Source organism: Pezoporus flaviventris, unplaced genomic scaffold, assembly GCF_033815535.1.
Source record: "Pezoporus flaviventris isolate CSIRO_AGI_PZ_B2104156 unplaced genomic scaffold, CSIRO_AGI_Pfla_v1 ptg000063l, whole genome shotgun sequence".
NCBI classification, from domain to species: domain Eukaryota; kingdom Metazoa; phylum Chordata; class Aves; order Psittaciformes; family Psittacidae; genus Pezoporus; species Pezoporus flaviventris.
In genome coordinates, this window is record NW_026892611.1 from 7,086,067 (window position 1) to 7,101,710 (window position 15,644).

The following is a 15,644-nucleotide window of genomic DNA, read 5'->3' on the forward strand; positions in this document are numbered from 1 at the left end:
GAATAAGAACTTCGTGTGCCTTTAAAGCCAAGAGTTTGGCTCCCAGACTGCAGAGTGTTTCCCCTAGGAATGTAAATACTGGCATGAGGTGGGAAATGAAGCATTGTTGTGGATTGGCTTTGCTTTATTATTTCTAGCACCTGCTTGCTGCTCTCCAGAGGGTGCCCAGGCACTCGAGGAAAATGTTTGGCTCTGGTTGTTTAGCCAAATCCTAAAGCTCTTGTTCAGGTATTTTAGGTGACAGAGCATCCTTTGCAGAAGAGTCCATTGGAGTTTGAGGAGGAGGAAGGGCTCACGTTGTAACAGGAGTCACCCCCAGGACCCATCTGGGCAGAGACTGGCTCTGTGGTGAGCATTAACCAGTTTGGTACCAATCATCTCTACTACAGTGCTGTACTACAGGACCTAGCACGCCCTGGAATGGAGTGGGAGATAAACCCCAGATGTACTGACAGTACCTTCCTGTGTCTCGGAACAAGCTTCCAGCCTGAACTCACATCCTCTCTTGAGTGTGGCATTTCCTTTGCTGATTCATCTGCTACCTACTCAAGCTCCGTGCTAAGGGGAGTACCTAACCTTCAGGAGACATCTAAACAGAACAAAGGGAGTGGGAAGTTCCCTGAATCAATGCTCTTTCTCTGGAAGCCTCGCTCCTGCAACCTGCCTTTCCCAGCATCAGCCTGACACAGCATCAATTCGGCTTGTGGAGGCCAAATGCAGGAAACAAGACTGCAGTGAAATGGCACTTTGACTTACAGAGACACGCTTCTGCCTTTGAGACTGACACAGTTCAGGCACTGACCTTGTCTACTAAAGATCTCAGCTGCATCTTCATAAGGATAAAAGTGACCCTGCGGTAAGAGTAACCTGGGACTGTTCCTGGGATTGGGCATGCATTCAGCCTAAGCACTGTTTGTGGTAGAGTATTAGCATGAACAATACATGTAGTATGATATGCACGTAAACAAAGCAGGGTGTCACTGGCACAGCAGTATTGCACTACCAGGCCCTAGATAAAGCAATTCAGCCAGGTGGATTTTGGTACTTTAAGAACCTGTGAACGTCCTTGGGCGAGGCTGAATTTAGCATATTGAGCAAACTCTAGAGCCCCTGTGTGTTTCAGTCCAAACTTCTTCTGGGCCTTTCTGTAACAACCACCAGCACACCCAGTGCAGTGAAACTCTCTCCTCTGTCCCATTGCTCAGCCTTGGGTGACAGGTAAGTCACCCACTGGAAATCTTCCTGTGGTGCCCTTGCAGGGCCTTATCCCAGGGCACTGAGATGAGGAGAGTTGTGGACGTTATTCATGTCTGGTATGGTTGCACAGGCAGCACCAGATTTTCAATGTTTAAATAAAAACTGTTTATCTAAATATATATATATATATATCTGTCTTCTAATGTCTTCAGCAGAGATAAAGCATCTTATGACATATTTAAATAAAAAATAATAATCTGAATTGAGCCTTCAGTGTTCAAGAACAGGTGATGTACAGAATAGGTCCCCAACTAGTGCAGTCTCTGGGTGCTGACACAACAGCAGCATTCAGTAGGACGTAAGTTGCCCTATAAACAATGTGGACTTTGTTGGCTACAACTAAAACCATATACACAATCTACAGTCACTCACTTGGATAGCACATTTGGGGTCCAGTTGCTTTTGGTGCTCAGAGGAACCTGTGAACGTCCTTATGCTCAAGAAGTTCTTGTGTTCCAGGTTGCCCTGCTCACGTCCTGATGCCTGACCCTGCAGGCTGCAGTGGTGGGATTGATTTGGTGCTGGAGAACCCTTCCAGGGTGGTGTGAAGCTGAGGGATCCACTGGTTTCCAGTATGGAAGGGCTTCGAGCTCAAGATTGGGGTGGTGATGGGAGCAGGAGTCCACATGGCATTTCCTTCACTAGCAACTGTAAACAGGGAAGAGATGAAGGTGGTGAATGGGGTAGAATCACAGTCACAGGAAGGTACTGGTAATGGTGAGCACGTGCACTGCAGCTCTGTGGTACCCCCAGCAGCGAGCCCAGCTCACAGTCTTGCTGCTAACAAGAAGACAGAGCAGACCTGCGCTTTCTCCCACCCTTGCTTTAAAGAGCAATGTCAGCACATCTAGTGACTGGTGAGATCCCACTGGTGCATGCTGTGGTGTATCTGATTGCCCAGCAGCTCTCCTAGATGAAGTGGGAAGGATAACCAGCTCTCTCACTGCAGGATTTCCTGGGATCTGTGCTCCATGTTATGCAGGAAATTGCCCCTGACCTTGAAAGTCAGTCACTGCTGGGTTACAGCAGAACTCCCTGGAATGGTGGCCTGGTTTCTTTCAACCTGTATAAAACTGGACCAAAACAGAAGTACAGTGAAAAACCTTGGTGTGCAGAGCCCCAAGTGTTCAGTGTTGTACAAGGCAAGGCTCAGCAACACCAACTCGTGTTTTCTGCCAGGCTTTTCTGAGGCATTAAAACCCAACCAAACAACAAACACCTTTGTCTAAAAGCTGCTGGTGAATAATAATGTGTGAGTGCACATCCAGCCCGGAGACTGCAAAGCCCAGGCAGGCCTATCAAATCCTCAGCCTACGACAGAACATACTCCCCTATGTAGAAGTAACACATCTGCTGTACTAGAGATTACATTAAGTCTTTTCCCCCAAAAGGCCGTTCTTAAGTGTGCTATTGAGTTCTGATTATATGCTTAGTCTTTCAATGCATTTAATTTATGGGGAAAAAAAGCTCCTCTTCAAAAACTTGCTTTAATTAATTTTGGCTACAGTAAAACGCTGGGAAGTGTTTATCAGTTGTGTCAGCTCTGAGCTGCAGTGCTGTGACTGCTGGGGAGTGATAAGAATAGCAGAGACCCAAGGGAGAAGAAAGGGCAGAGGGAATGGGACCCTCCCCTTGGCTCACTGCCCTGGAGCAGGGGGTGCAGTGGGGACAGGCCTCGCAGCAACGTGCAATGCCAGAAAACCTTTATTTGCAGAAAATGTGGACTGTGACAAGAATGGTCATTTGATGGTGAGCTGATGCTGGACCCAGAGCAAGGCAGCAGCAGGTTTTAGGAACACCAGCTATGTGCTAAGTTCTGGCCCTGGACGACCACACTACAACTCAATACAACAAAGGACACTTGACCCCTGGATTCCCTGTCCTTGATTTGCTCCCATGTGGGTTGAGGGTAGCAAAGGTGCAGACGGTGGCTGTCTAAGGTTAAATTCTTCCCAATTGAGAAGGGAAGAAGGGTGTTGTTGCAAGGGGTTTGGGAGAGGATGGGGTAGCTGGAAGCAAATTGCTGGTTTGGGTCACTCACCGTCTCAAACTTTCACAGAGGCTGGTGGCATCACAAGTTGATTCACCCTGGTAAAGGGAAAACACAAGTGACATGTGAGAGCTGCAATTAGCAAAGAAACAGGCTCCTAAAAACACACCAGCCTATTAAATCCAGGTTGCTGTTGCTTACCTGTTTCAAAAGAGATCGAGAGGACATTAATAACTGTCCTGCACAAGGGTGTAAAGCTGAGGCAATCCTGACAATTGCTGGAACATGCCAAGTACCATTGCTGACACTAATTGACAAGGATTTGGGAAGGTCCCAAAGGCATTCAGCTGTAGCAATTGTTTCCCTAAGCCAGTAACAAGATTGCTCATCCAGTGGCTGCTGCATGGTGGCCTCCAGCCTGACAGCACGAATGCAAACAGTCACCACTGGTAAAAATGACACTAAGGAAAAGGGAGCTGGCTTCCAGTTTTTCAGCTCCCGGATCCCTGCGGCTGTGCCAGGCAGCTGCTCCCAAGTGATGGATGGAGCCCAGCAGGGATTGCAGTGGCACCAGGCAGAAGCTGGCCTCGGCAAGGTGTTGTCCTGCACGTCCATCTGAGGGGAGCAGCTCCAAGGGGTACCCAGGGAAAAGGCAATGATTTACAGAGTTCAGCCCTTCACTCTGCTCCTATTCCCTGCAGCACATGCCCTGTGCAATCCAGCCTTCCCGCTGCAGCAGCTCACCCCTTCTGCCCCACACTGCGATTACTGAGGGACGGGAGCCTTTGATAGTGTTAATCCCAGCAGGGTGCTGTGTGGACACTAAGAATGACAAGCCACCCTCAGACTCTAAGACCTTTGGACCTTGTTTTCTCCCTCTGATGCTCCCTGACCTCAGTGGGAGCTCCTGGATTCTTACAGCGACACTGGAATCCCCCAGCTCGCCGAAGAACCTGGCATGTTTGAATGCTTTTACCCAAATGTACTCTCAGCTGTACTTGGTCAACTGGAGAATAAATCTGAGTCCCAAAGAGTCTTCTCATTCCGTTGGCTGTGCTAACTTAAAGTAACAAATGCACTGAAGCAGCAGTACTTCGGACTGCAGCAGGACTTTGCCATCATGGGTAAAAGCGCAGCTTGTTTCTGAAGCAGTGAAAAGCTGGGCAGGTTTACAGGAAGATCACAGGAGCCATCACTGCCTGGGGTCCTCCCAGGTAGGAACTTCTCAGTGAAACATCATTTTCCTTTGGAAAACGCTGATTCCTTAAAGCCAGACTTCCTTCCTGACCAGGAGACATTTTTGCTGAAGAAGTATGATGCTGGATTCAGCCCCGTGTTCCAGGATAAAATTAACCAGTGACTGGGGGACACCTTCCAAGAAATCTCTGCATCAGGAATCGGCTCCACTCAGCCTACAGCTCTTCACACCAACCTCACAGAAGGTTTGCCTCCAAGATGCACAGAAGCCTCTGTGCCTTTCCGGGCTATAAACTGAGATGGTTTTGCTGCAGGAGCTGGCTGATCTAAGTTTCTTTGTACCATTCTTGGTAACCCTGCTGCACTGGCCATCTCACTGTACTGAACATTGTAACTGTGCTTTAGTATCAGCACACATCAGAAAGATAAAACATATTTAACCTTGCGATGCTACAGTCAGCTTTAGAAATAAGAAATAAACTATGATATGTTATGACGCTATCATAGAATACTAAAACTCCAGATATTTGACAGGCATGTCCCTTAACATGTAATTCATCCCACATTTTTACAAGATACAGAATACGTACAGGAAAAGTTAGGTTTTGCCATTACTTTAGCACAGAGAACCCACCTGCACCGCTGGCAGATGAACCATAAATTCACACAACCTTCCTTCTTCTATTACTTATAGTTCAGGTTCCTGTGGGATAAAATGGACCTCCCACAGAAGCACTTACTTATGCTGTCCCCATGTTATGAGAGTTACTTATTCTTTGCATTTTAACACATTTCTCTCAACTCCTGCTTTATCTCTAGGTTACAGATGGGAGCAGAGGCCTGGAGGGGCTAATCCTGAACTGCATTTAGAGGATTGCACAGGAAATTACACCCTACACGACTTGAGAACCTGCTGGGGAGAGAAGTGACTTTCAGGGATCACATGGGAAGCTGCTGGCAGAAGAAGGAACTGAAATAGTCTCCCAGAGGTGGGACGGTGCAGTCTTCATTCTCTCTGAAGCGCTGGGCTGTCGACAGCAGTCACTGGCTTATGCACAGCCCCATTTCAATGATGCAGGTCTACTCTGATTCTCTATGTTTTAAAGAGAAACCCCTAATTCTAGATTCTCTTTAAGTGCTACAATGTAGTATGTGGACTTAAGCCAACAACGCTCAAGAGCATCCAAATCCCTGTTTAAGTCCCACTTGCCTTTCTAATAGCGATAATCCCACCCTGAGTAGATTGCCGCTTCCGATTTGGTGATACGCGCTGACTGAACACTGGCTCCTAAATTGTTCTATTTTCCCTGCAGTGTTTTCTCAAGATTTTGAATATTTTCATTCCTTGGAGGGACTGGGGTGGGAACCATTCCGTTGTTTCCTGAGGGGGAGGAAGCTTGCCCAAATTGCCTTTCAAGAACAGGAGCTGTACAGCTTCTTTGGTTGTTTTCATGGGCTCCTCCAGCAGTTTAAAGATGTGGCTGACTCCTTCTAACCTCATCATTTCCTCTCCTGTCAAACCTAAATATTTCTCCTAGATCCTATCAAACCATTTCCATGTAGTGTGACAGCATCTATAATTCTGAAGTATTTATAAGACTGTCTGTTTAATATTAAACTACATGCTCTAGAGCTGTTAAATATTGATGCTATGTAAAATGGATCTGATTTCACAGCCTGTTAGAGAACTGCATAAGAAAAAGAAGACTAATATAAGGTAACAGATGCATGGCCAGGATCCCTCACAGGTCAGCTATCCTCTATTTCAGGAACTATGCAGAGATTATTCTCCAAATGCTCTGTCCCTTTTCAGTCCACACACATTTTGTATCCTACAGCTTTCCAAAAGCCCTGGTTTCTTGCTACCTAAACAAGTCAGGCTCTGGCTTTTGTAACAGAGAAGCATATTAGGAAATAATGTCCTAATTTTTCCAGCTTGCTGTGCTTAACATCACTTAACTTTTACAACCAACACTAAAATGCTTCGTTGGGGGCCTTCTAGCCTGCAAATAACTCATTTTTTGACTAGTGGGAGCTCATTCACAGACAAGAATATTGGGGCTGCAGGTACAGGTACATTGCTGGCCTTAGCCTGGGATTAAGGATCCTTCTCCTTCCTTCATGCCACTGGAAAGAATTCTGTTTCTGACGCATTGTCCATTAAAGTGCCTGTTTGAAGCAGTGCTTCAGGGAGGGATTCCAGCATAGCAGTCACCAAGAGCACCCTTCAGCACATTCCTCCCTGTCTGAATTTTGTCTGGGGGGGTTAAACCTCTCTGAAAGGTCTTCTGAACACACTGAAATCAGGAATTTTAGGCGAGGAACATGGGCACGAACAGACATCCTTGAAGGTAATGAGACTTCCTGGCCTTAAATCTATGAAAACCAAATCTCCTTTTCAAGTACAGCTAGTTAAAGAGGATTTTTTTTTGCATCAAAGCATTAGAGGCAATGCCATGCTCCACCTGCATGTCAGTGGTGATTAGCAGCCAGCCTGGTGCAGCATTCTGCAAATCCAGCTACTGAAACTCATCTGGAGCATTCAAATCGAATGTTGCTGTCTGAACCCCAGAGGCTAAGGATTCTCATTTGTAGCTCCACCCTGTATGACTTTCAGCTGTAACAGTGACTGTTATTGCCTGATAAATGAACAGAGGAAGTTACTTGCACATGAAGTTAACTCACAGTATTGTCATCACTGCATTCCTGCAGGTAATGGACAAAAGGGTTACGGAGTAGGAGAGCTGGGGTAGCTTTCGTATTGGGTTTCCTGGTCTCCAAATGCACAGAAGCATCACATAAGTTGAAATCCTAGGGTAGAAGTCATGCTCCCACTGGGGTCTTGCTGACACACGTAAGAGGACAAGTGCAGTTGCAGTGGGAAGGAAGAAGGAGAACACTAAGGCAGAGGAGCATAAAGTGGGTTCAGGTACAGCAAAGTCCTCTCTTTGCACAACGACCACCTCCTGATTTACCAGCTGTGATTCAGAAAGGGAGAAATGTCAGGAAAGTGTGTGTTGCACTGGGCTCACTTCATCCACCACCTTGTTACTGCAGGGATCAATTGCCTTAAATAAATCCTTGCTGAAGCCAGTTGCCAAAACACATTAACATTTCAGTAAACACAGGAGGGAAACGGACACGATTTACAGATCTTCCCACTCCTATTTTCCATCACTGCTGCATACTGTCAACACCCCCAAAACCAGAGTCAGCTACGAGAGGATATAAAGATTATTGTAGTTGGCCTGCCAGCAATACAAACAGGTAACACAGGACCAGGAAACACCGTAAGATCACACCCAACACATTATTGCATCTTATTCATACTCTGCTCAGACCCTACTGCTTTGTCTCACCGGTATTTCACCATATAGGGATTTACAGCAGCATTTCACTGGGATTTTGCCACGTTTCCCTTGAGGACTTAGATTTAAATTCTGTTAAATGCACCAAGTGTCACCTACTAATGCACAGTGCCAACAGGGCTGCACATGCGGGCACTGAGATTACGCAGGTTTCTGCCCTTAAACCAAAGTCATCCATGGCTATTCTGCTTTCTCATATCATTTTGCTCACTGCAGAAGCCTCACTGCTGCCTTATCTGCTGCAGAGTTTTTTGCCAGCTTGGCTTTCTACCACACTTGTAACATACTGGTCCCAACAACACACCACCTTTCTGCCAGACACTGTCAGAAGAGCAAAACCAGCAGGCTGGAGACTGGTTCAAGCATGTCCCTTTTGTGCTCTTCATTATACAGAGTTTTTAATCAAGCAGTGCACATGTCAGTCAATATGTTAGCCAGTACTGTCCTCCAGGAACTAGGTACAATTGCCATTTTTACCTGCAGTTGGAGGGAGATGGCTTCAGTTCCCCACTCTACAACAGAGTTCTCCCAGGATGCTGAACAAGCTGCTACATGCCTCCATCTCCTCCCTAAAAAATAGCTGCAGAACATGAAACCTTAGTACAGCCTATTGCCTTCTGAGCACGGTGTAAGAACAGCCAAATCAAGGATTGCTTTCAGAAAGCATGTCCTTTTTTAGCTGAACTCAAGCTATTTTGATAGTTAAGTCAGTAACTTTGGGACAAGAGGCTCAAGATTAACAACGTGTTGCTGCAGAAACCCAGTGCTTTGATTTAAAAGGCTCCTGGTGTGCTGCAGCTGAAAACAATGACTGAAAGTGAAGCTGCAGGTAAGGTGAGCAATGATAATACATCAACCTAGAAAGATCTCAGTGAGTGGTACAGGGACAGGACTGGCTCAGCTAAAAATAGTCTACACACTGGTGCTTTGATAATCATAACAGGTTCATCCAGCCTCCCAGGAGCAGGGTCCGTTTGGTGGAGCTGAGGTCAGTTTGCTAAAGGAAAAGGATGCTAACAACATTTAACAGAGAATTAGGCACAGGAGTAGCTTGTGCTGGAGTGGGAAACCACTGGTTACTGTAGCTCTGCTGCCTGCTTATGCTCGCTCATTCTTACCTGGAGAGGAAGCCTGGGGCTTGTGGAAACCTGACCCACTGCAAGGCTCACACAGGACTGGGCTGTGGGCAGCCCTCTCAGTGGCCACTGGCATGGAATTGCCCTTCCCTCTGGAGACAGAAATGGTGGAGGAGGCTGCAATGAGCAGCAGCTCTCATGGACACAGCCCGATGGGAGCTTTGTGCTGGTGCTGGCAGGTGCTCCACCAGCTGTACTAGAGAAATGAATTGGCTTAAATCCCCTTCTCTTCCTGCACATCACCAGGTTTAGCCAACGGAGTATGATTATCATGTACAGCAAATAATACAGTTTTTTGTCTCTACTCAGTACAGACCCTTAAAGCTGTGCACACTGTGTTAGTCTTTTCCATCTGTTCATTTAACCGAGGTGCTGAGCATGTTTGCCTCCAGAGGAAGAAACATAGGTCAGCTTCTAGATCTCCTCTTTAGCAGCTCTTGACACAGAAGGAAACTGGCATCAGGGAAAAAAAATCAATAACCTTTCCTTCTATTTTTCCAGGCAGCTGCAAGAGAACAGGTATGACCATGAGCAGACAACAGCACTCATTTGGGTATCAAGGACACAGAAGAAAATGAACTCCAGAGGTAGCTCCTGCCTTACAGCTCTGCAGGGGACACTCATGTGGACTCCCCAAGTTAGGGAAGATGTGGGTTTCAGAAGCTCTCAAAGCTTTGTACCCAAGTCTGCTTCTGAATGGATCATTCTGACAGATACTGAAGGGCACAGATTTAAGGTGGTGGGATTTCAACACCATGGAAGATGTTGGTAACATCATATTCATCATATTCTTACATCAACTGAAATAATGGGGGAAAGGGGAAGTCTTGATTTTTCTTGGCATGATTGAATGAGAAAGGAGATAAAACATGACAAAAAAGCAGGTATGATCTAATTAAATCTTTAAACAGAAAATCCTGTAGAACTTCCTGATGCCACTTGATTACAAACATAGTTCTTCCTCTCCACAAGAACTGCCTTATGGTACCCCTCTTTTCAACAGCCTCTAAGCTACCAGGTATGAGGAGCTGTCCTATTTTGCTCCACTGCAACAGTCTGGGCAAACCCTGTCTGGCATCTGGTAGTGGTCTGGCAGCAACTCAGTGAATGACCAAGCCAGACCACTTAGGACACTCCTTACTGAAGAATTGGAAGTGTCTCTGTCTGGGGACAAAATGACCCCCAGCGTTCAGGCCAAAGACCCAACCACAGATAAATTCCTCTAACACACCTACAGTCACAGCTTGCCTTGCAGATTCCTCCACGTGAAGAGGTCATCCACTCATCTAAAAGTCAATACCTTCGTAAGATGCTTTGTGACTGTTCCAGGCTGCAGGAAACAGACTAGCAAGGCTGAATTTTGCATGATTTCTTCTATTTCCTTGTGTCAGGAAGGGTTTCTGGCTTGGAAAGCTGCCTTCTGTTCAGTGCTCCAGTCACCTGTGTGGAATCTGATCAGATTTCCTATCTGTGCCAGGGCTGCCTTAGCAAAGAAACGGTCTTGGCAAGAGTTTAAAATACCTCTTGGAGGGCCTGATAAAGTCCCTCCCTGCCAAGAACTATCCTTTGCAATGACAATGCAAATTGACATATTGAATCCACTGTAAGCATATGATTTAAGTGCCCCTTGTACCTTGTGGGCAAGTGCTTTCAGTCCTGTTTCTGGGGACAGCATCTGGCTTCCTGAAGCTTGCAGCAGAGTCAGTAGCCAAGACAGCAGCAGGACTCCAAGCAGTTCTTGATCTGGTGCTGCTTTTGGACAAGGACACTTTGCCTTCTTATAACTTCAGGCACATGGAGAAATTCCATTCTTGCTGCAGAACAGCACTTAAGTAGCTAGGAATAGTCTAGGAATATTGTTTTCCTTTCTTGGTGGCACAGAAGATTAACCTCAAAAGGTCAGTGCATGTGGGGAATTGATGGGCTGAGAGAATCATGAAGTTCTGCCTGCAGCCTCTTCCACAGCTTGCAGTTCCAAGAGCATTGCCAGCACCAGCTGGCTCAGTCCTCCTGCCTGTACTTAAGTGAAGCTCCTGCTGCCAACAATTAACTTTGAACAGCATATTTCAAATGCCATGAGCATTTTGAGTAAGGACCACAATTGAGCTCCAAATGGCTGTGAACAACCAAACTGACCTTTGGCATCTTCCTGCCTAACCTGCAGGAAATCTGCAAGTTGACTAAAGCAGCAGAACAAATCAGTGGTTTTTTTCCTATATGAGACCATATTTTCCATCTGCATGAAACCAGCAGCTCCCAACTGAAGAACCAAACCAGCATTTAAAATTCATCCAGTCCCAAGCTGTTACATCCCAGTATTTGCTCTGTTTATGGAGATACAACCATGGTGAGTGGAGTGGACAGAGAGAAAAAAAAACAGGCTTTTTCCACCACTAATAGAACTGCTTATACTTTCACCACCTCTTCCCTTTATATTCTCAACTCTTTAATTCCATATAACTATATAATTCCATCTGCAGACACATGGTCTTTATCATGCCACCCTCAGATATTCAAAACACAGCCCTTGCTTCCTTCCATCGTGACAGATCCTCTGCATCCTCATCTAGGCTTTTTGCTGGAAGTTGGCTTTCAAAGGCCAAGGATATCTTACCTGGGCTAAGAAAGCAGTGTGAGTTTCTATCATTGTGGGCAACGTTTAATTATTGTTCTTCTTTTGCAAAGTAAAAACTAAACAAAGCAATCACATTATTCCCCTAAATAGGTAAATATCAGCAGTGAGTGAAGTGTTCCTCAAATATCCCTTTATGGGTGGTGTTAAAATCCACTTGCTGGCTGCGAAATCCTCAAATCCAAGCTCTGCTTTGACGCAGCACTGAGGTGTATCTCCACGGTAAGTGTCCAGCCTCTTTAAAATCTCCCTTAGAATCATAGAATAGTTAGGGTTGGAAAGGACCTCAAGATCATCTGGTTCCAAGCCCCCTGCCATGGGCAAGGACACCTCCCATGGCCCTGTCCAACCTGGCCTTGAACACTGCCAGGGATGGAGCATTCACGACTTCCCTGGGCAACCCATTCCAATGCCTCAGCACCCTAACAGGAAAGAATTTCCTCCTTATATCCAATCTAAACTTCCCCTGTGTAAGTTTTAACCCGTTATCCCTTGTCCTATCACTACAGTCCCTAATGAAGAGTCCCTCCCCAGCATCCCTATAGGCCCCCTTCAGATACTGAAGGCTGCTATGAGGTCTCCACGCAGCCTCTCTTCTCCAGGCTGAACAGCCCCAACTTTGCAATACATCTTCAAATATTTCATTGAAGAAATGCTCTTTTTAGTGATGCCAACCCCCAGAATGGCACATGCTCTGCAGCCCTCTAGTGTGCCAGTGTAATACCTGTGACACTACTAATGGAGGGGACTCTCCTTTGGTGGCAATAACACGGGGTCATCTGATGGCTCCTTCCTGTCTCTAACAGCCGCCACAGAAAAATCAGAAAGAGAGAGCTGACAGCTCTGGGAGTCCTTCCCCTGCCCCACATAATAGAATCCGCAAAGCAAAAATAAGGTCAGACACTTTCAAATTGCTGCAATAGGAGAACAGGGAGATCATTTTATATCTAGTTCTAGAAAAGGCTAAAAATAAGCCTGACGGGAGGCAGAAGACAGCCCGAAAATGGATTATTCTCATTTTTTCTGTAATCTAATTTGCGGCAGGGCTTGGTTAAGACAGCAGCCACGGTGTGTGGACGAGGGATGGCTCTTTCTGTGGCTTGCACTAGCTTGTCTGTAATGAGTGTTTTCTTTCTCATGTTTGTACCCCCCACTTCCCAGATGAACTGTTCATCCGCACCGCTCCTCAGCAAGTTTCCACACCTCAGCAAAGGTGTTAATATTTTTTTTGCCTTATTAAATGTTTAATTTTAATTTCAGGAGAAAAGAAAAACCTACAAGAGCTGTTTAAATAACCCGATTCTTGTGTGAACAAATGGGTGAACGCTTCAGGCTTGCAGGTCTCCTTGGAGCGCTGAGTGGCACCTAGTTAAGTAAAATCCTTTTGTTCTGTCCAGCTCCATCAGTTATTTGTCCTGTTCGTGCCTGCACCAGGGATACACGCTGCAGTTGCATCCTGCTGCCTGATCTGCATTGCTGTATCTTTGGCAAAAATAGCCAGTGTATAGCATGTGGGATGCAGAGAGGGACCGAACAAGTATCATCCAGAGCATCCTTATGTACCTCTGGAAGGATATAGGGAAAAAAAAAACCAGAAAATTTCGTGTTTCCAGGTGTAAGAACAGGGATTAAATAGAAAAATATATATTTAAAGAAATAATGCTTTGAGGGGTAAAGTGTCCTACACCCGCACAGGGTGGTGTTTCTTGGGAAGAACCCAGGTGAGTGTGGGTTTCCTCACCTGGAGGCAGGACTGCAGGATCACCCCATGATGCTGCAGAGCACTTGTGCGCTCACAGGCCTGTGCCTGGGCACAGACACAGCATCGTCCCACAGCAAAGCTCCAGATGCTTCATGCTGACACTGACTGCCCAGGAAAGAATCATGTTATACACTAATTACATCAGTGATTTATATCCCTGGCACGCGAAAGGTGCCACAACTTGGGAAAAGGGATTTTTTTTTGCCTTTTTTTATAATAGAGAATGTTCTTCCCAATTCCTGGTGAAGCCACTGCTTCATAAGAAGGATGGGAAGCTGTTGGAGTCCAGAGGCCGTGGACATGCTGCAAGGGGAGAAGCAGCTCTGCTCTGGAGCCAAGCTTGTTCAGCCTGGAGAAGGCTCCTTAAGGGCAGACCTTAGAGCAGCTCCAGTGCCTAAAGGGGCTACAGGAAACCTGGAGAGGGGCTTTGGACAAGGGCCTGTAGGGACAGGACAAAGGGGAATGGCATTAACCTGCCAGAGGGGAGATTGAGATGAGACGTTAGGCAGAAGCTCTTCCCTGTGAGGGTGCTGAGGCGCTGGCACAGGGTGCCCAGAGAAGCTGTGGCTGCCCCATCCCTGGCAGTGTTCAAGGCCAGGTTGGACACAGGGGCTTGGAGCAAGCTGCTCTAGTGGAAGGTGTCCCTGCCCATGGCAGGGGTTGGAGCTGGATGAGCTTTAAGGTCCCTTCCAACCCAAACCATTCTATGATTCTATAAGTGAAAGACATCTTGATGGTCATCAGCTTTTGAATCTGTTTCTGTAGGGCTCTGCCATGGCCAGACTGTTTGTGTCCATTCATCTTCCAGAGGATCTCAATGTATAGTTGAGTCTCGCAAACTTCCATCAGGCAGGTAAGAGAGAAATACAGTCCAGACAACAGCCATGTTTGGACATAAAATACAACTGCTTTAACCCACCACTGCAGTAGCACAGAACAGGAAAGGAACAATGATACAGACAAGTGAAATCGCAGCAGGAACTGTAGTCGAGTGGTTTAAAAAAAGAACTGGAGTAGTTATTATTACTCGTGCATAAGAGCTTCAGCAGAAACCTTTCTTAACCATTTTCTCTCTCTTACCACTTTTTAAGGGTGGGATTAAATTTGTATTATAAAAATTGCCCCAAAAAGCATTGGATTATATTAGAGCGATGTGATGTACTGTACTGCGTTCTCTGCTAGGCCTGCTAAAAGCCTCTTTAGGCTGTCAGACTTCTGAAGCAGCATGGAAATAGTTATCAAAGAATTGTGATTTTAAAAAGAAAAAAGAATTGCTGTATAAAGAATATTTTAGTTCTTGTGAGAGGGGCAGCTTTGTGACTGGAATTCCTGTGCTAAAATAGGAACCTACAAAATATGCCAGGAATTGTGGCAATGATAGAAGTAGCGTGAAGAAAAGTCACGAGGCACTGAAAGCCTGGACATTCTGTTTTTGAAAGGAAGTGTGGTGGCAACTAGAGGAAGCCTTACAGGAAAGGGGTTGCTCTCCTGATACTCCGGCCTGCCTGGAAGAAGAAATTATCTCTAAGCAAAAGCCCAGAGACCATTAAACAAAGGAACAAACAAACAGAACAATCCTAGCAATAAAACCCCAAAGTGCTTTTCACAGGAGCAGGGAACGCTTCATTTCCATAGGCAGAGCTGTGGAGAGCAGCGTTCCACTTCTTTGCTTCCATATTAGTTCATTAGAGAGGTCTGTGACATCTGCCCTGAGAGCCCTGACCCAACTGGTGATGAATGGGTTTAATCTCTGGCGTGCGACACCAGCGTTTGTGATTCCTGCAGGTTAATTGATTTCTTTTGGCAAAGCGCATTTCCAAGTCCTGTTGTCTGAGCAGCATGACTGACTGCAGCGGGAAAACAAGGCATCTTGACAGAGGAATGCTCCTGTACCTGACAAGCCATAGGTAGGATGCAAGGGAAGGCTGGAAGTCTTTGCCAAGGGTGCACAATGCCAAGTGCAGATGGCCCGTCACATAGGTGGGAGCTGGACGTTGGATTTGGAGTCCAGTGTGGAGTTTTAAGCTGCTAATAGCAAAGGGCTCTGTTGCCTTTTCTCTCATGGCAAGCATGCAGCTAATAACAAACCCTCTCCCATGAATTCTTCTGTGGAGACCACTGAACCCATCAGCTAACGGGAGGCGGGCCCCGATCAGCAGCACAGACACTGCGGCACACGGCAGGGAGTATCTTAGTAAAGATACTGATCTAAGCTGCACCCTCCAGGAATCTGCAGGATGCCAGGGTATTTTTAACATGAGAGTGGGCATATCTTGGAAACTGCTCTGGGAGTCATTTGAGA

At 46.2% G+C, this 15,644-nt stretch overlaps 1 protein-coding gene across 4 annotated transcripts in view; it reads right to left on the minus strand.

Moving 5' to 3' along the window:
- Nucleotides 1-1,769: 1,769 nt before the first annotated feature.
- Nucleotides 1,770-15,644, minus strand: part of SPNS2 (SPNS lysolipid transporter 2, sphingosine-1-phosphate) — a 126,045-nt gene continuing 112,170 nt past the window's right edge. Inside the window, exons 12-14 of one of the 4 annotated variants that reach the window (XM_061470371.1) lie at nt 8,290-8,392; nt 3,299-3,345; nt 1,770-1,905 (exon numbers count right to left, since the gene is read on the minus strand). In XM_061470371.1, coding sequence (XP_061326355.1) covers nt 1,899-1,905; nt 3,299-3,345; nt 8,290-8,392 — 157 coding nt within the window. In that variant the 3' untranslated portion in view covers nt 1,770-1,898. Of the gene's footprint in view, nt 1,906-3,298; nt 3,346-8,289; nt 8,393-15,644 lie in introns of those variants that run through there. The other 3 variants (XM_061470373.1, XR_009746420.1, XM_061470372.1) reach the window with 3 other exon arrangements.